A 20,409-nucleotide genomic window follows, 5' to 3' on the forward strand; every position below is an offset into this window, starting at 1 on the left:
ATTATCAACAGTTGGTTACTTATTATTATTATTATTATTTGGTGAATTTCTATCATAATATAATAATAATAATAATAATAATACATTTATTTGTATAGCACCTTTCACAGAAATAAAATTCACAAAGTGCTTAACAAAATTACAGTTCACGAGCAATTAATACAACAGTAAACAGTTAAAATATGGCGTTATTATGCTAAATTATGAATGAATATGAGGCCATAATGAAAACGCGATTAAATAGGCTATTTAAAATTGCTATTAAATGCCCTGTATGGTAGGCTAACTCTTATTAAAATGCATAGTCTACATTTCCTTAATTTGCCACAGTGGATTTAGTGATTTTATTGCACCCCTTTAAAAAAAAAAAAATCATAACACATTTCGTAAAGCGGTTAATTAAAATGAGTCATACACTTCCTTTATTTCGCAGCCTGTTTTGATCTCAGCTACTTCTCTGTGTCAAAGGCAGCACGGCTCTGTGTTCGGACTTTTTTTTCTTTGGTTAGTGATGTGCAAATGGGGAGGAGAGACAGAGGAGGAAGAAAGGAGGGGGGAGGAGGAGGAGAGACAGCGGACGGCGGCCAGCCAGCCAGCAGCCAGGCAGGCAGCAAGGCAGCAGGGTACGGAGCAGTGTGAGGCGGACAGCCGCGTTCTTCCTCCCCCGTGTGCTCGTGATTTTATGTGGAAGTAGGAGAAACGAAGCCAACTGGTCCTTCTCTGAGACGGAATTAATTTATTGTCTCCCAGCAGCAAAATGTGCATCCCGTGTTGTATCTCGCAGGTGAGGAACAATTACTGTCGTGTATTCTGTTGTTGTTGTTGTTGTTGGACGTTTGACGGTTGTGATACTGGAACGTTACGTGGAGTCGAACGTCGACTGTCGTTCTATGGAGTGTTTAGAAGTGTTTGTATTCTGTGGCCACTCAACAACCAGCTAACCCGAGTCAGCGATTTCTTTTTGTTGCGTGTGTCTTCTAGGGGGGGTTACCGACCCCAGTCGTCTGCTACTGCAATTTATCAAATGTATTTAAAAAATAACAATAAAAAAAACAGCACAATTTCGTCAGGGAAGCGACTGGATAACTTCACAGTAGCTGTGTGGAAAGCCGCTGGAAGACAAAGAGAGACGGAGCAAAGCAACTAGCTAAAACATCAGCCACGGCGCTGCGAGTAGTAGTAGCCCCGTACCTGCTGCTGCTATCAGGAGCAGCGTCATGTCTGAGTGTCCGTGGACATGTGGGGTATGGAAACTGTGAGACACCGTGGCGTGATAGGTCATACATACTTGTCTTGTCTCGTTGTGGTTTTCTTGTTGTCTTTACAGGAAGACACAGTGGTCCTTTCCCATCCACTCAAGAACATCTCGCTCCCCAGTTCAAAAACTTCAGTCCAATCCGATCTCCACTACATTTACACCCTATATAAATCTCTGAAGTTAGTTCTACTTTAAAGTTGTAGTTTGATGTAAAAGGCAGACAGCTCATAGTTCATTCAAAAATGATTTATATCATATATTGTCTATGTTTTGTTTCTCTTTGCTTTATTTGCCTACAATTTACTTTCAGCTCCTATTGTTTGGAAATGCACATTACTAACGAAGGGAATGAATGGGGGCAGTTTTTGTTTCCTGTGTTTATGATGAAAAAGTAATATTTTCTATCTTCCGAGTTATTTACAGTAAACCTAGCTATGAGTTATCTACTCCCATAGATGACCACAGCTTTTCAAAAATGTGTTACTGAGAAATGAAACCTAATTTATGAAAATCCTTGTTTGAAAAACAAGAAGAGAAAGAAAATTATTAGTTTGGATTTAAGAACGATAAGAGTTTAATGCTGTTTTATTTTATAGATGTAATGATGCTTACAATTAATCAGCAAATTAAACAATACAAGAATGGCTATATTATTTGAGCAATGTAAGTAACATGAAAATTACCCTGAACAGATAGGCAACTAGTGGTGATGTAAAGTCAGACTGGGTTTCTTCACGCTGGGTGTTTTTCTGTTAACTGTTAAATTGTTTTTTACCACAAGACCACTGCTGAGCTGCTCTGGTCAGGAATGTAATTACTTAGACACATCCCTCATAAGGAGCGCTCACCTCAATTTCCTGTTCTTTTCAAAGAAAGGAAAGGGCAAAAATATCAGCTTTAATAAGATACTAAATACCCCATTTAGTTTTGTCTCCAGCTCTAATGTGTATAGTTATAATTAACTTTGCGTATATCCCTGTGCGTCCCTCTTGAGGTTTAGAGGGGCCTGAATTGATGTGTGGTCGGTTAATTTCCTCCTTGGCATGGAAGCGGAAATGAAGGGAGGGTGGGTGTTGTTTGGGTTAGATCTGGGGAGAGTACCAGGCGTGGTGTGGGAGCAGCTCTGTTGTAATTTCTCAGTAGGACCAGGGATGTATGCCATATTGTGGTGAGATAGGGGGGTAGGCCTTAGCACAGTGTTGAGTCTAGTCCAAAGCGCTGTGAGCGTTGGCTGTGAGTGTGGGACAGGACTGAAGCCATGTGGGTGTCTGTAAGCGGCCCAACAGTGGCATGGCACAGGAAACCCTGGTAGGGTACATGAGTCAGGAGGACTGAGATGATAAGAGGCTGTCATTCAACATGCATCCGTCCTGATAAATATCCTTGTGTGAGACATCAAGCACCGACCCTACACTTGGGCCTCTGTGGATGTGCAAGACAGACATGAATTTTGATGTTGCCCAACTCTTCTCCCAACATTTTGGCTGTCAGGCTTTTTCTTAGGGTGGTGTGATAAGAGAGATAAGAGTGTGAGAAGAGTGCTGAGAAACAAGGAATGCTGGGCAGTGTGACATCATCATTCATTTTTTTTTTTTTTTTGTGATTTATTACTGTAACTCTTAGGTGGATTTTTTTTATTACTCATTCTACAGTTGACAGTGTTTAGCATGTTTAAGCATAATGTTTTATTCCTTATAAGATATTCGCAGTAAGTTTCTAAGAATACCAGCTGACTGAAATGTGGTAATTTTACTCCGAAATCCTGAATTATAATTAAAAGTCCAGTTCCGGCTACACTTGCGCAAGCGCAGCTGTCACCGTCAGATGGCGGTTTGACTGCTTGTTGCTGAGGTCAACGCACAGCAGTTGTAATGTCACAGTGTGGCAGGTGATCTTAAAAACAGGTGTTGACGAGCTGTAAAATCACTTAACACGTAAAACTTTAACCTAAGTGAAACTACAACTGGACATCTGTAGCGGTCCCCACTGAGATACATTTCTGTTTCAGTCGTACAATTAGAATCAATGGCCAACTGTGTTCATGTGAGACATTGTCCGCCATGTCCCGCTTCCTCTCAGGAATTTTGCTGTGGTCAGCAGCAGCAGCAGAAGGAGTGTGTTTTCCCACAGGGAGGTCGCTGGCCATCTTTCATCTCTTTTGTCTCCCTCTGAACTCTCATACAGCCACGATAACGTCTCCCTCAACCCCCCCTCCTCCACTCCGCATCTTCCTGTGTCTTGTGTCTGTAATTCAAGGTTGAAAATGCTGATGCAACCATGTGAAATGCTTGCCAACTGTTTGAACGGTGCCGTTACTATCAGTCGACTCTCAGTAAAGTCGTGCCTGGGAATGCCGCGAATCTGTATGACTGTACTCGCACTCAAGTAAACAATTCACTGTGAAGTGAAGTGAAGTTAGGCCTCGGGGTAAACACACACAGAGATGGTAGATTAGCCTGCCCTGTACCTGTTGATCTCACACTCACTTGTATTTTGACTATCTTCCTGTTCTTGTTTGGTCTGTTTCCTTTGGTTGTTTTTGTGACACACTCATCGTCGAGCACAGGATTGTTTCATTTCTGCCTTCAGTGTTTCAGCTCTTCAGACTGTGCCTCAGTCCTTTTCTTTCTTTTTTTTTGGCCTATTGTTTCCATTTTTTGTCTTTTCCGTTCAGTGGACCAAGGTCTGTCTCTGTTGGTTGTAGCTAGGGGCTATATTTGCCAAGAGAGAACCAAAGACCTCCTTTTGTGTTGTGGAAACAGAGCAGCGATACATTTCTGGTGTGTGTATACAGCTGCCTAGCTAAGTAGACAATAGGGGAGCTGTCAGTCACAGTAAATGGTGAAATTGAATTTTTTGTTTCACCTTTCCCTACTTCCTTTTTTTTCTCCCTCTGCTGGTTTCTCCACTGTAACCCAAGCGTTGTTGTAATCTGAGATACGAGGGTGTGTCCGCAGTTTCGTCTGAGCTGTTTGTCATGATTCGTTGTGGTCAACATTATCCAGCGGACACTGTCATTTAGCTCTAACGAACAGGGAGCTCCCTTTTCGTTTAAAGCAGCCAGCTATAGAATAGCATGCAGATGAAAAGCAGAATGTACCAAAGAAAAGTAGGGCAGGGAATAAAGCTGAATGTATTAGACACCATGAATGAGTGAACAACCACACTGATTGGTTTGAATCAACCTGAGGTTTGCACTCCCACAGATGCAGGCACTGAAATTTTTATGCCTCCGTCTTCCATTGAAGTTGTTTTGACAGCGTTCATCTCTGCTATGAGTCATGTCTGTCTGTGCTGCTATGTTTTTCCCACTGAAAACTGTTTCCCTTTGAGTGTACAGATTGTTTTTTCACCATACTGATAAGTCTGAGTCAACATCCTACGAGTTGATGAGTTTTTCCCTCTGTTCAAACCTCGGGAGTGAAATCTTCACCAGCCACAGTAGGAACATATTGTTTCTGTATTACTTGATTATTTATTGGTAGGTTTTTCTATCCATATTTTGGTTGGATGTCAGTGACCTTGCTTCCCAACCTGTGGTTTTCTGTTGACACCGTGGTTTGCAGGAGGAGAAAGCCATTAAGTGGCCTGCCATCTGTATACCTCTCTCTCTGATTCTCCTTTGCTGTACTTACCGTGATGTAGTGACTGACCTATTTTTGCGAATGGTTTGTTGCGTAAGCAGTTGTGTCTGCGTGGCTATGTGTACCAGAGTTTGCCCCTGTGTGTTTGATTTAGTTTGTTTCCTGTTTTGTACAAATACTGTGATTCCTCACATCAGCGCCGCTATGAGGATAATAAGGCGGTAAATGGAGGAGGGGAAAACATGGTAATTATCATCAATGCTCACAGTCTTAATCACAGATGTGGCTTTAGAGTTGTCTACATAAAGGACTGCAACACCTTTGTTGATGAGGCGATGAGCTGTAGGTCAGAGACCTCGCTGAACAAGGCGAGGTCATAGACACTAATGCCACTACTTTCTTCATGTTGAATAGGATTTCCTGGGGGTATTCTAACTGCTTTGTCCTGTCCATCCTGTGTGTGTGTGCGTGTGTTTTGAGCAATATCGTCTTTCCCCTGACCCCTAACAGCTGGAAAGTAGTGGAGCGTTGGGGTTGTGAGTGATTTAGGGTAAAGGCCAGCTGATGAAAACAAAGAAAGGGTGAAGAAGAGGAGAAAAAAAAGACAAGAAACAACAATGACTCTCCAAGTAACAGGTTGGGGGAGGACAGAGGAAATGAGATGAAGAGAGTGAAACAGAGCTTCAGGCGGAGTGACAAAGAGATGAGTCTTTTGTCTAAGAGCCTCAGAGTCACAGTGTACTGAGTGGTGGTGGTGGAGACTTGTGTAAGTCTGCTTAATTTAACTCTGGACCCAGACCGTACCCTGTAAGCAGCTTTTCAACAGTCCCCTGGTTCGCCGTGGCGTGGTGGTGGGCTGGTGATCTCTGGGACGGGCGGCGGCGGCAGCAGCAGCAGCAGTACGACAGGCTGGTGGGGGGTTGGTGTTGATATTGAAGTAGGGGTGTACGCTGCAGGCACGCCGACCACCTGCTGACACGCTGGTGGGGCAGGCGTGCAGAGGAGGTGGGGGTGAGGAAGGATGGGGGCGGGGCGGGGTGGTGGACGTCCCCATGAAGTGGTCAGGGTCAGAGTTTGTTGCCATGGATATTCTTTTTGTATCTGCGTGCGATGGAATTCCTCAAGGCAGCTTCACTCTCCTGAGTCGGCCCTCCCTCTGTCACTTGTGCAGAGTTTGCTGTCGGGCCCCCTCACTGTGTGCAGGCTGCTGGTGAAACACCCCCTAACTAATGAAATCTAAACATCCTCACAGCTTAAATCGTCCTGTTTTTCCTTGCTTACTTTCAGTTCTGTTGTGGTTAATTAATCGCCTATTGAGGAAGACGTGTGGGTGCAGCATAGACAAAGGAAACGGCTTATCCTGTTAAGCTGTGTGTGGTGCGGTAGAGCACAGGGGCCACATAAATCAAACTTGGTTTATATTCAAGGCTATAGAAGTCTCTGTGTGCACAAAAGCAGAGATATGCACATGTAGCCTTGGAGGCAGAATGTCAAAGCTCTTTAATGATCACTCCTCCAGGGTGTCTCAGGCATTGGTAAAACGTGTGCACGCTTATGAGCTAGCTAGGTCCTTACTCCCACAATTATCCACAAATGGAAATTAAAACACCCATGTTGGGTCCCGATGGGGGGAATAAATTAGTCCCATTCTGCGTTTGATCAGGCATCAAAGCAGCACAAAGCAAGTCTCTGTGTTTGCTGCCAACAGATGTTACCGAGATGGCACGAGGAGGTCAATTTCTTGATTTGACCTATTTTTCAGCTCTTCTTATTTTTGCGTTACAGTGTGGGTAAAGGAATTACATGTGAACCGTACACTGATCATGTACACATGACCACTGAAAACGAGCTCTTTCAAAACAAGCCTCTCTAGGCTTAGGCTATACGTCATTCAGCCACAGCACTGAAACCAGTTGCCTGTTTCAGTTCTGTGACAGATGGGTATATGTGTTGACCTATTTGCTCATGCTTGAATCAACTCATGGAGTGAGGATGGGATTCGCTGTTTGTCACAAGGGCGCTTTAGCAAGACTGATGCAATGTTGTCACAGGGGTTTAAGAGTTTCCTTTTTAGTACGGTTCTCCACACTTTGTTCATTTCTCATCCAGTAGATGCAGACTCTCGTTTTGTTCTTAATTTCTAAAAGGTTTGGATATTTGATTTGTAGGTTTTCTCAAGATGTGGCAAAATTATCAGCAGTTACCCTGCAAAATTAAACATAAAAAATTAAGATGTTTATTAACTCTTAATAATTTAGCATCTCACAAATTCTAAAATAAATATATAATCTAAACCTATAGGCCTAATGATAAAACTAGAGCAACAGGCACAGTATTGTATTCTCAGCTCCCAGAGGGAATTGGGTGGCAATATTATCGGGTTTGATTTCAGATCGGAAACTGATAAAAAACTGATCAAAACAGCAAAAAGGGCTGTAGTGTTGGAATCTATTCTTCAGTTAAGTAGAAAAGACCATGTAGAAAAGACTGGCAGGGGAACAACTGGACGGAGAATGCAGGGAAGGAGAGGCATGTGGACAGGGATGTAGCTTGATCCTGACCATGTGCCTGTGTGGATCCACTAGTCTCCAGCATACCACGCATTACTGGCATCTGGAGCGGAACGCAACACATCAGACAATGTTGTACACTGGCTTTACCACATCAGTACACACAGATCCCGGCTTAGGACACACACTCAGATAAGGGCTAAGGTTACTGTTGTGACTGAAAGGCAAATTTGATCGATGTTGCCTGGATGCATGAGCAAGTCTGGAGGAAAAAAATGACCTGTCAGACAAAGTTGCCTATTAGTTGTCCTGTGGTTTATAACCACCAGCTCTATTTGCATTTCCTGTCAGTTGAAATGGTTCCCTAGATTCTAGGGAAATACAATAATTAAATCCATCAACATAAGAGGAACGATTAGTCAGCAATAGACTTGTCTAATGCAATCGATTTTGACATACGTGTGTTGATATCTCCTTTGAGACAACTGTGCTGTTAAATATGGTACAACTTTCGTGAGATGCCTCAGTCGACTCAACAGGCACGACGCCGCCAAATTGATGGGTCCTGTGTCTCGCTTAATGCCGTAATTACAGTGCCTAAAGATAAGTTTTCCCCGCCGCCCAGAATGACTGAAGCCATAGTCGGACTAACTTTGGCCTGTGACACACAGTGGCACCTTCACGCTTGCAAAGTCACTGTCGTATCACATTGGGGGAGAACATACAGAGGACGACGGTGTGTGGAAGTCATCCAGCAGTGGCACACCGATGCCCCACAACGTACCACAGCTTTGTGTGTCCTGCAGTCTGAGGGCTAGGAGGCCAACACAGGCAGGGTGGGGTGGCTGGCTCCAGAGAGTTGTTAGTTTTTTAATTATAGAGCCTCCTCTCTCCCAAATAGAACAGGGCCTATCTTCATGAGACTGTCTTCCTCCTATATGAGAGCCTGTCAGAAGAAACAGAAGAGGCCTGTGTGTGTGTGTGTGTGTGTGTGTGTGTGTGTGTGTGTGGTGTGTGTGTGTGTGTGTGTGTGTGTGTGTGTGTGTGTGTGTGTGGTGTGTGTGTGTGTGTGTGTGTGTGTGTGTGTGTGTGTGTGTGTGTGTGTGTGTGTGTGTGTGTGTGTGTATGTGTGTCTTTTCGAACGAGAGACTTCACTGTCTGCACTGTCCAAGAGTTGCTTGCGAAGCAAGAAAAGGGATTTGTCCCATGAGATAGAAACCATGAATGAGCAAGGACACACAGCCAGGCAGTGTCTTCTCCCGCGTTCAGTAAGTTGCCATAAAGTTGTGCTCTGGCTTGCACCTGTGATGTGTAGTGAGTTATGTAGTATTGTGAACAATGAAAATCAGACACTAGCCTATACCAGACATAAAAGTTATTTTTAAACAAACCTAAGATAATGCACTCAAAGTGCTTAGCTGTTAACTGTTAACTTACATGTGTTCAACAGTTGTAATGCTAGGAATGTTGTAGATATTACATTTAATCCGATGAGCTCAACATATCTGCTCGTGTTTTCTTCAGCAGTGGTGCTGTTGTGTGCACATCCATGAGCATGCAGCACTGGATCCATATTTAACCACAGTGGTGGAGGAAAACTTAAAAGCAACCATTCTACATTATGTTTTTTTATTCATGTTTGTGTTGTTGTGTGTTTATTTACCAGGATCTTCTGACACTCGTTGGCAGCTAGGATAGTTGTTATAAATGTTGAAGAATGAAATGCCTAAATGGCTCATATAAAGCTTAATTTGCAAGTTTTTCAAATTTAAAGAAATTGAAACTTAACTTGCAAAGTAAGGAACAAGCTTGTCTCAGCTTGTCTCAGCTTGTCCCCACATGATGATATTAATACAACCAATTTGACTTGTTAATGTGGGCAAAACAAATATTTGTGTTCACACTGAAAAATGACATGTTACATTTTTAAACATAACACAAACTTAACATCCTGCTAACAGCCAAATGACTCAAAGTTGTGACTTCTTGTTGTGAAGTGATGCTCTTATATAACTGTTATTTTTGTATATTCTGTACACAGTGCATGTTTATCCATCCTGAATGAGACGACTTCCCACTGTTGGAGATTCCCTTTTTCCTGTCGAGGGTTTTTTCTTTCCTTTTTATTTCTTTTTTTTTTGTGGAAGTTGCCTTGAGTGAATCATGGATCCCAGTATATAGTGGGTAATATGTTATTCAGATTGTGATGAATGTAATCTGACTTCACTTGACTCCTGTGGGTCTAATAAACATTACACAATCCCCCGTATAACCTTCAGTGTTTAAGTATTTTTGACTCCCAAGCATTAGGTCAAAACAAACGTCAAACAATCTTGTTATCAACATCCAAAACAGTTTTGTCCTAATTAGTAAATATTTCTAACTTCAGCCAAGTGCCTTCGCTCATTCGCTTCTTTCCAGGAAAGTCAAAGTGCAGGCTCAACAGCTGACGGGAATGGCTGCAAAAAGAGCACTTAAACCCTGGTGCTCCTTTACCCAAGTGCCCCTTAAATGCATTATGCCTCTACCAGATGGCTCACGATAGTGTGGAAAATCATGAAACTGATATGATAATGTGTTCCCCATCCTTTCCTCTTCGTCTGTGTACAGCTGGCCTGCTGCTGTGGCTCGGCGGCCTGTTCGTGCTGCTGCAACTGCTGCCCCAAGATCAAACAGTCCACAGGGACCCGATTCATGTACGCCCTCTACTTCCTGTTGGTCACCGTCGTCTGTGTCATCATGATGTCCCCCACTGTGGAGCAGGAGATGAAAGACCGTGTAAGTACACAAGTACATAAATCACACGTTGTAATGCACCACTCCCTCAAACACACACACACACACACACACACACACACTCACATGCACAGAGAATATTCTGCACAAATTTCCTGGCAAAAATACAATTGATACAGTCAATTTGACACTGTCGCTTTACAGTTTAAAGGTTCACTCTGAATGTGGGTGTGTGTTTTTTTTTTAACAGTTTAAAGGTATATTTAAATATATAATGGAAGAATTTGTATTTTGCTTGAAAGCGTTAGAAGGTAGTTGGAAGTGAAATTACAGACTAAAAGTATCTGTTTGTTCAGAAATAAGTTACTTCTGTATTGCTGAGTTTGTGTAATTTTAATACAAGTAATAATTTTCTGGTCTGTTTGGTCCCCAATGATACAGTTTAAACTACAGTTAAACATATAAAATGAGGCCTGGGTGCCATTAGGAAGAAAATAAAAGTGAAAGTAACACACAGTGATTTGGACCAGAGGTGAAGGGAAAGAAAAAGAGCACATTTGTACAGGTTACAGCCTCTCTGCTTCACATTTTGAAATGGACGCTGTGTTCTGCTTTTTGCTACAAATAGAATAAAATTTCCGGGGTGTACCAGCATTATCTTGTGCTCGCGGGCAAGATTAAACATTTACAGAACTGCTACAGGCAAAGCAGAGATACCACAATCTCACCTCGAGAGTATCTACACAGTAGTAAGGTCACAGAGGCAGGAGCTCAGGTCAGCAGCTCCTTGTTTTTAACCATCCATCTCTGAAGGTGTAGAAGTTATGCAGCTCTCTGTTTTGATCTGCAGCATTCATTTTGTTTTTTCCTCCATGTTAGCTCTTTGAAACATCAATGTAGGAGTTTTATCAGACCGACTCTTCCTGTGGTTGTTTGGAAGGCTCCCATGCGTGCTGTAATGTTTTAATTAGCCTCCTCAGTCGGATGAGTCAGACTGTAGTCATACTCTGGCACAGGCCTGTATTGTATTGATGTATAAAGTCCATTTTGTGTTAAAATGTATAGATGATTACAAAAGGTTTGGGATATTCGGCTTTGGAGCGAAATTAATGGAAAATGTACAGTGATATTAGCCTATATCATGAAAGAAGGGCATTTAAGTATTTAAATAGTAATGTCTTCATCTCAAACAATTTATCGAAACAAAAGCTAACAACAGTGGTGGGTATACCACAACAACACATGTCAGTGTTGTTAGGGAGGAATTTGTGGTGATGCCGATGAAGAAGACAAAGTACCAGAGTCCTGTATGTCTTATGCTGAAGGAGTTTATTTAGGCTCGGCCGAGGAGAACAGAAGTTTCATCAACACAACATGAGTGCGTGAGGCCACCAGCAAAGCTCAGATTCTTATACTAGAAATGGAACGAGATAGCAAAGGGGGAGATGTGTCAACATCCAATTGGCTATAGTGCATAAACATGAAGATAAGGATTCACACCAGCTAGGAAATGCAAAGTGTCATCCAGTGACGAAGAGCATTATCATCTAACTCTACAGATGTGTCTGTAACCAGCCAGAGAGTGAGATTGAGGACGCCAAAGAGGGACCATGGCCTTGGCATGTTCCTCAGAGAGAAAATAGGGCAGATAACTGATCCCAGCAGTAATCTAACAGAAAGTCACTATGACACAGAGGGATTGACCATTAACTACACAAACTATCTATAGGGAGGTGAAATTATTCTCTTAACAATCCCCTCTTATTGATCATAAGATCAATACACTATAATTTAGCACCTTAAGGGTGAGTTAATGTCAAGTCATCAGAATCAAAGACCATCACGCAATACAAGAACCCAATGAGATCAAATGTAAAATGTAATAAACAATTAAACAAATAAATGCATCAACATTGATAAAGATGGTGTTGTAAAATGAAAACACAATTAAACACAGAATCATGTGAGTCAAATAATATCATGAAGTAATATTCTCACCCCTCTTATATAGCATGTCAGCTTATCTAACAAGTGTCTCAATAATAACTTGTCGTGTGACCAAAGACGTCCACTTCTCTGCTTTTCTGTGACTCTTCCAGTCTCTGTGTCTCTGTTGCAACCTGCTGATGACGCTCTGTGACACTCTGAGCTCTGATGGATTGTTAGTTTGTTAAAATGTGAACAGCATGATGAAGAGGACTGTTTCAATACGAACTGTCATTGAACCAGAACATTTAGTGGTCGATTCGTTGATCAGACAATTCTGATTTTTGCGGTTAATCACTTTGTTAGAAAACAGCATGTTAAGTTCTAAATACTGAGACATTGAACAGCTGGACATGTGCATTCACAAGTTTAGAGAAGGTCAAATTAAGGTCACCTGTAAAGGTTATAGTGCATGTGTCTATACTGTGAATACATGTACACTCAAACACTGAGTAAACAGGAAATAATGATGTTGCTGCAAAGAGTACCTTTGACTGACTGTGTTGCCATGGCAATGACTGCAAGCTTCCTGAGCTGAAAGCCTATTTGATGGTGATATTTTTCCACCAATCTTTTTCTGCTGTTTTTTTCCTCCTGTCCTTTCTGTGCCAGTGTCTACAGCACAATGTTAAAACGACTCCCCGCTGTGTGTCTCCTTGTGAGAGCGGAACCTTGTAAGAGGCCCATCCAGGCACAAAATGGCCTCTGATAGCCCCACGCAAAGCCCGCTGAGTTACACACACATACATACACACGGGCACACACACTGTCAGTCGCACACTGAGCACAGTGGGAAGTCCCGGCTAAGAGAGCAGCCATTGTGCGTATGAGAGCAGTGGTCTTTTCTCAAGAGATTTACAGCAGTCTGAACCAGTCGGCCCCTTTCCCTCTTAATCACAACACCATGGACATGCTAATATGGTCCTCAACATGAGACAAAAGTTTCCAAAATGGGCTTTTTACTCTATGTTGTGATCTGGCTCCGGACTGCGCTACACGCTGAGGAGATGACAACTCAATCTGCTGGCACGTCAACCGTGTGGACAGCTATAAGGACCGGAGTGCTCTGCCAAAACCTAGCCAAAGCAAAGTCAAACCGTCTATTATCTGAAAGTAAAGATTTGCAGTTCTGTTTATTTTTCGCATGTGACTTTGACTCATATCTCCACAGGGGCGTGGGGGGGACAGGGGCGTCAGTGAAGGGAGCAGAAATTTAAGCCTTCAGTCTGTGATTATCAAATTCAGAGGCTGTTTCTTCTTTTGGCACTGAGCCACTGAAGCACTTTCAATTTACTGTTGAAGGCCACAGCAACGTCTAGGACTTAACTCACTCCACGTTCGCTCTCTTGTATCTCACACAGGTGACTGGACCTCAGATTACATTTTTTTAACTTAATGTTAAGATGGTTTTCCCGCTCTCTCTGTCGTGCTCGTGCTCTCTCTGCTTTCCCCTCTTCCCCGTCCCCCTGACTTGCTGACAAAAGGCAGATAATTTATTCATCTGTGTCCTTTGTTTGTGTACACTGACAGTTAGTTGTAAGGCCCCTCTAACAGCCTGTAGAGAACGAGGGATGAAAGAGGGCTTCATGGAGAGAAAGAGGGGTTGTTGTCGCTGCCTGTTCTCCCTTTCTGCTCCTTCAGAGGCGTGACGCTCAGAATAGACACTATTGGGCCCTTTCTCTGTGGCCGCGCCCGAGACAAAAATAAGCAAAGGTGGTGGTGGTGGGGGGGGTTTCTCAACACTATAATGATCTAATTTAAGGATTTTCCATGTATTACCCTTGTCCATCAGATCCCCTTCTACAGCGAATTGTGCGAGAAGATGAATGCCGGAGAAAACTGCAAAACTCTGGTTGGCTACTCGGCCGTCTACAAAATGTGCTTTGGCATGGCCTGCTTCTTCCTGCTGTTCGCTCTGTTCACCATACGAGTCGGCAACAGCACAGGCTGCAGGGCGGCCATACATAACGGGTAAGAAGGCCTCGCATCTTCATCTAAAGCAAACAAATGCCGAACTAAAATTGAACACGCCAGTTTCTGAATAGTTCAATCACCATGAGTAAGATATGTCAAAAAAAAAAAAACAGATCATAGTCTGACTCTGACATGAATGTTTGTGTATTTATACTCTGTATCTGTAACATTCCCAAGTTTTAACAGTCATGCTGAGGCTGTATGTATGTCATGAGGCTGGTTGTTTGGATTTTACTTTGCTCATGTTTAAGCTGTAACATTATCACTTCTCTACCTGGACAGGTTCTGGTTGCTGAAGTTTGTTGTGCTGGTGGCGTGCTGCGCTGGAGGCTTCTTCCTGCCAGAAGAGGCAACCTTTCTGGAGGGTAAAAATGTGACACTTGACTCTAGAGTTTCAGAATCGTTAACTCAAACTTCAACATTTAAACATCGTTAACACAACATCTCACAAACCAAAAAGAAGCAATAAGATGATAGTGGATGTGACAAACAGTTTATTTCTTGCATTGTCTGACCCTCACATATTTCCAGAATGACCCTGTTGATATGCCTCTAGTTATTTGGAGTCGCTCAGCTTGAGAGTGCTTCATCTCGTAGATAAAACATTTTCTCTCTCTCTCTCCGTCTCTCTGCAGTGTGGCGCTATGTAGGAGCCACCGGTGGGTTCATCTTCCTGCTGATCCAGCTCATGCTGTTGGTGGAGTTTGCACACAGATGGAACACAAACTGGTGAGAACGACACGTCTCATCTCTGCTCCCGTCTCTTTCATCCCACTAACTTAACGTCTGGCTCACATGAGCACGGACATAAGATCGGTGCCGTTCTTTTTCTCATTTGTTTCTGAGGAGCTCAGAGGGTTGGATGTATTCTTCTGTGGGGTTGTTTGGATGAAAAACGGATGGAAAAGAGGGAGCCGTGTAGCTTTGTGTTTTTGTGGGTGGGTGGGGCGGGGGGGCTCGGCAGCGGGCCCTCCTCTGCAGATTCACAGGATGCATATGGTTGGGGAGTGTGCGCTCGGTTTCCCCTTTCCTTCACCACACCTCTAACACACACCACATTACCACAACAGATTTCTAGAGAACACTTCAGATTGTTTGGTCGCGGCTGCAGTAAACTAAAACTTGTCCGTATCTGCTGCTGAGTGCTATTTAGTAAAACCTTCAATTTCTAGACCGAGTGTAGATAATGTGAAAGCACTCAAGCAGCTCTAAACGTGTCTTCTTGTCTCTGCAGGGTGCAGGAATAACCCACCAAACATAACTCTTTGTCTTCTTTTGAATCTTTCTTTAGGCCGAGCACCCCTGTGTCTGTTTTCTTTGCTTTTTTACTCTGTTTAATTGATCTTTTTTACTTAGTTAATTTGCTTTACCCTTGTTCATGTTGTGTTTTGCATTTTTTGCTGTCCCTCTCTCTCTCCCTTTCTGTCTCTCTTTGTCTTTCCGTCCACAGGAGTTCAGGAGTAAAATATAACCGGGCGTGGTACGCTGCTCTGGCCCTCGTGACCCTGGTGCTGTTCAGTGTTGCAGTTGGAGCCGTGGTCTTCATGGCCATATTCTACACCCACCCTGAGGCCTGTCTACTGAACAAAATCTTCCTGGGCATCAACGGCAGCCTCTGCCTCTTCATCTCTATGTTGGCCATCTCCCCATGCATACAGAAACGTGAGAATCGCTCCTTACAAACACATTGTCTCATTGGACTGCGTAGGCAAGAAAAGGTGTATTTGTACTGCAGGTGTTGTTAATGGAAAGTTTCCTGGTTTGCCACAGAGAAAGTTTCACAAAAAGCAACACATTTGAGACATAAAAATCAAACATAGTCTAATAATAGGAAGTAGTGATAAGTACAACTTTTAGCTATTAAAAATGTATATTTGCACTAACTCAGGAATCTCTATCAGTATTGCCAGTGACTGAAAAATGTTGTATTCACCTTTGTGTCCCTGTAGTGCAACCCACATCCGGCCTGTTGCAGCCAGCAGTGATCAGCGTGTACGTCATGTATCTCACCTTCTCTGCCTTCTCCAGCAAACCAAAAGAAAGTGAGTATGAATATATTGGGCTATTGATAATTACCATGTAAAATAAGATGCTGCTTTGTACACAGTATTATTCTTAGGAATTGGAGAAATAAATATACATTCAACAATCAAATGGCATAAAAGCTAAATGATATAATGAAAAGTTACTCTGTTAGACTCATAGGTAAGAAACAAACCAAGCACAACAGAATGACACCTTTCTAAGATAGAGGAAGTTGTGGTTCTCAAAACAAATGAGTCTCTACACCCAAATCTCTTTGTACATTTCATTCTCCAATGCGCCCCTGTTTCCACAGTAGCAGATAGATCATTTCTGTGCAGAGATACTCGTGCAAAGTTAATATCATGTTAAATATTTAATATCAGCACTTTCCTTCAACATAACACTCCAGTGCACTACATATTATTATTGAGGCTTTTGTGCTTTCTGTTCGATGTTCTTATCCATTTTCACTCCGTCACCACTGCTTACGCTGCCAAAATACTCGCACACCTTCACAATCTCCCTATTCCTTAAAACACTCCCTCTGCTTCTCCTCTCACCTCATCCATCTCTGTCTGTGCACTCTTTCTCTCTAGTCCTGGAGAGAGATGGTGTGAACACAACCGTCTGTGTGTTCCCCTTCAACTCTGGGACGGAGAGTGACAAGAAGATTGTCACCACTGTGGGAACCGTGATCCTGTTTGGCTGTGTCCTTTACTCTTGGTAAGACATGCACACACGCACACACGCACACACGCACGCACACACACACACACACACACACACACACACACACACACACACACACACACACACACACACACTTCTCCTATTTCCTAATCTAAATGCTTGCACACAAAAATCTACTTGCCCTGCAATATATCTCTGTTTAGTTTTTCATCATTGAATTTATAGAGTTGAGAGATTATGCAAAGGCTAAAATCCCAGCCCATTAACTGCAGTTCTGTAACAGGCCATGTGGAATAAAAGTAATGAATTTTATGGCAGGCTGTAGCGACAAGAGACAGGGTAGTTTTCATTGGCCGTGATTCTGGAGAGGCAGCGTGTGATTGGCTGTGGTTGACTGGAGGGGGTGAGAGACAAGAACTAGGCCCTTTTTTGCATTTGTTCACATGTGTTTCCCATTAAGTGGAGGCATCATGTCTCTTGTGGTTGTTCCTTGAACGAGTGGGAACTGCAAATTATTGGAAAAATACATGGTGACGGAATTACAGCCTTTCTATCCCCTCCATCTGTCTTTATATTATTTTCTCTATTTCTCTTTTTCCATGCTCCCTGTAGCTTGACGTCCACCACCAGGCGAAGCTCCGCAGCGCTCAGGGTGTGTAGGAACAGTGAGCCAGAGACTGAGGTAAACGCACAAATATTCAGAGTGTGTGAGTTAATGAAATATGCAGACTGGTTCACAGATTAAACCTGAAAATCCCACCGACCAGGCTCTGCCAATTAGAGGTTCTTATCAAATTAAACAGATGAGACCCAAGAGACATTAAGTGTGGCTGTGTGCGTGGCTGTTTGCCTGTCAAATATTTAATTCCAGCTCGGCGGTAACCTCTATGTTTCCTTTACCTTGCAGAGAGCTCGTTGCTGTTTCTGTTTTGGAGATGACACAGGTGAGCAAAGTCAAATCATCGCCCCTTTGCCAACACATTTTTATTTACCCCCACCCAACCCCCCACACCCCTCGCCTCTTCAGCCTGTTCACTGTGTATGCATATGTCCCTAGCCGTAGTGTTTGCACACACAGAGGGGCTCTGCTCATTGCTATTCCTCAGCCAGATTGAGGATGGTGAGAAAGTATTGGTCAGCAAACACAGATGATGTCACTGTTACTAGGAGGTTAGTATGACACAGTGAAGCAGGCCCAGTGAGAAGGTGGGATTGTGGGAAGGCTCACACCGCCACCTGCTGGAACTAAAACACGGTTGTATGTTAGAAAAAAGTAACAGAAGCAGAAGCAACACCACTTTTTACTTAGAAATGAAATCAGTGAGATAAATGTGTATTGTGTCACACAGAAGTGTGTCACTGACCATCCTACATTGTCTTTGCATGATTCACTGTCTACTGTTTAATTTCTACTTTTCAGATGAGTATGACGAGGAGAAGACTGGTGGAGGCCAGAATGTCGTGTATGATGAGAGAGAGGGGACTATCTACAGCTACTGCTACTTCCACTTTGTCTTCTTCCTGGGTTCTCTTTACGTCATGATGACTGTCACCAACTGGTTTCAGTAAGTGAAACTAACTGTAACACGATGACTGTGCTGTGTCACAGTATTCTCGTCATTGACAATAAGGCAGTAGACCAGTTTCTGAGGAACAATCTGATCGTATCTGATCATAGATCCATTTTTTTGTTCATATTCATTAAGTCATGCACTTCATTTTCATGTTGTGTTATAAAATATACGTGTTAATATAAAGTGTAAGATGGTAAAACAGGGTTCCCACTTGTCCTGGAAAACCTGGAAAATGGTTGACCAATTTTCCAGTCAAATGAGAGAAAAAGTCAAATGTCCTGGAAAATGATTTATCACATCATGACATCAGCTACCAGAGCTCTATTTGACTTTTTCAGACCCTGCTAAGGATTTAATCCCCCCCCCTCAATATAATTTTTTCATAATTTCTTAGCATTTAAGACATTATTTCATAAATTAGAGCCATAGACTGCACATCTTTAAATCAGACTTCTGGGAGAGAGAATGAGAGAGAGGAATAAACATAGAAATTGACGAAGAGAACACAGTGAATGCCGTAAAAACTAATGTCTGTCTGACTGTAGCAGCTGAAAATGTCCCGGAAAAGTCCTGGAAAACGATTTCAAGAGAAGAGTGGGAACCCTGTAAAAGTTTTAGATAATCAGGTGGTCAGTGTTTAATGGGGTTAAAATTAGAAATCAGCCCCTCTGATTGTCTTTGTGCTTCTTTTGCAGTTACGATGACCATAAGATTGAGAAGCTGTTGGAGGGGAGCTGGTCTGTGTTCTGGATCAAGATGGCGTCCTGCTGGGTCTGTCTCCTCCTCTACTTCTGGACTCTGATTGCTCCCATGGTCTGCCCGAAGCGTTTTGAGGCCTAGGGTGCTCATCACTTCACTGGGATCAGGCTGCTCTGATTCTTGGGATGTGGGCAGGCATAAGATGGCGCGCTGAGCCAAGGGACCACCACAACCCCCTTTTACATTGAAACACAACCCTACACTACCCTCAGCGTTGGGATTGGAGGATTATCTGTTGCCTTTTGTTTTATATGCTAGTGTTTGTTTTTACGTTGTTTGACAATGTTAAGCTGTTAATACCTTGATGGTAATTTTTTTTTATTCTTTACTACCACTGACTCCTGGAGTTTTGACTTACAGGTGTGAAATCACAGAGTGAATCGTGAGGTGAATTAAGTTGTAAAGCACCTAGATTCCCTGATGACGTCAGACTTGAAAGTGTATTTTGTAGGTGTTTTCCTGTGTGTGTTTCTTGGATTCTCGCTTTTACTCTCAGCCAGGCATTTCAGTTCTGTACAGTTGGACCATAAAGTTGTAGCAAAGTTTTAGGACAAATCTATTTCATGGTAAGAGATGTTACAAGAGAACCTGTATTTATTCAAGAGTGTCTTAAGTAATGAAAGAAGGAATGTCGTATAAATTGAATTAGATTTGGCCCTGACTCTGTTTAAAAACTCATCTCTCAGGCTCACATGTAAGCTGTATATGGTTATGCTTTGTTATATTGTCCTCTTTTGTAGAAGTTTTCTATGCAAAGCTCTTTTCAATATTAGATACCCAGTGTTGTGAAGTTTCCACTTAGATCACAAGGATAATGTTTCAAGATTTTATTAATGTCAGCGCTCCCTTTGAGCCGCTTCTTTTTCTTAGTAAAATCCATATCGTATAAACCACATGTCCAGCCGCCCGTCATTGGTGTAACAGGGCAGTGCTCTTCAAATCAAACCTGCCTTACATGGACACTGGTGGAGCGCCGCCTCTCTGGAAGAGATCAGTGACACAGATGAGGAATGTTTGCCAAAGGTAGATGTCAGAAAACAACAATCCTCTCTATCAGATTGTTTTGTGTCTGTTACAGAAAGAATATAACTAAGAACATTATGTATTTGCATGCACATGCAGACATGTAAGCTGTTTACCTGTGTTCTGTACAGTCATAATGGCTTTTTGCCTTGTCTATGTTGCATGTGTCAGCTCATAATGGTGGTCAGGACAAGGTAGTGCGAGTACTTCTATTAGTGCGTTTTTCAACACTGGATGTTGAGTTTAATGCCGAATTCAAAATCAGACAAAGACCTTTACCTGTATGTTAC

The 20,409-nt window shown here is 42.7% G+C and overlaps 1 protein-coding gene across 1 annotated transcript; it reads left to right on the forward strand.

The window, feature by feature from the left end:
- Positions 1-578: 578 nt before the first annotated feature.
- On the forward strand, positions 579-19,987 carry serinc5 (serine incorporator 5). Its single transcript, XM_085786976.1, has 12 exons — positions 579-784; positions 9,963-10,130; positions 13,867-14,045; positions 14,331-14,413; positions 14,684-14,777; positions 15,499-15,710; positions 15,998-16,090; positions 16,670-16,796; positions 17,376-17,445; positions 17,671-17,707; positions 18,184-18,328; positions 19,033-19,987. The coding sequence occupies exons 1-12, from the start codon at positions 758-760 to the stop codon at positions 19,175-19,177; spliced, it is 1,380 nt and encodes a 459-aa protein (XP_085643102.1). The 5' UTR covers positions 579-757; the 3' UTR covers positions 19,178-19,987.
- Positions 19,988-20,409: the final 422 nt, after the last annotated feature.

Source organism: Trachurus japonicus, chromosome 9, assembly GCF_045865225.1.
Source record: "Trachurus japonicus isolate A0001 chromosome 9, Traja_1.0".
Lineage (NCBI taxonomy): Eukaryota > Metazoa > Chordata > Actinopteri > Carangiformes > Carangidae > Trachurus > Trachurus japonicus.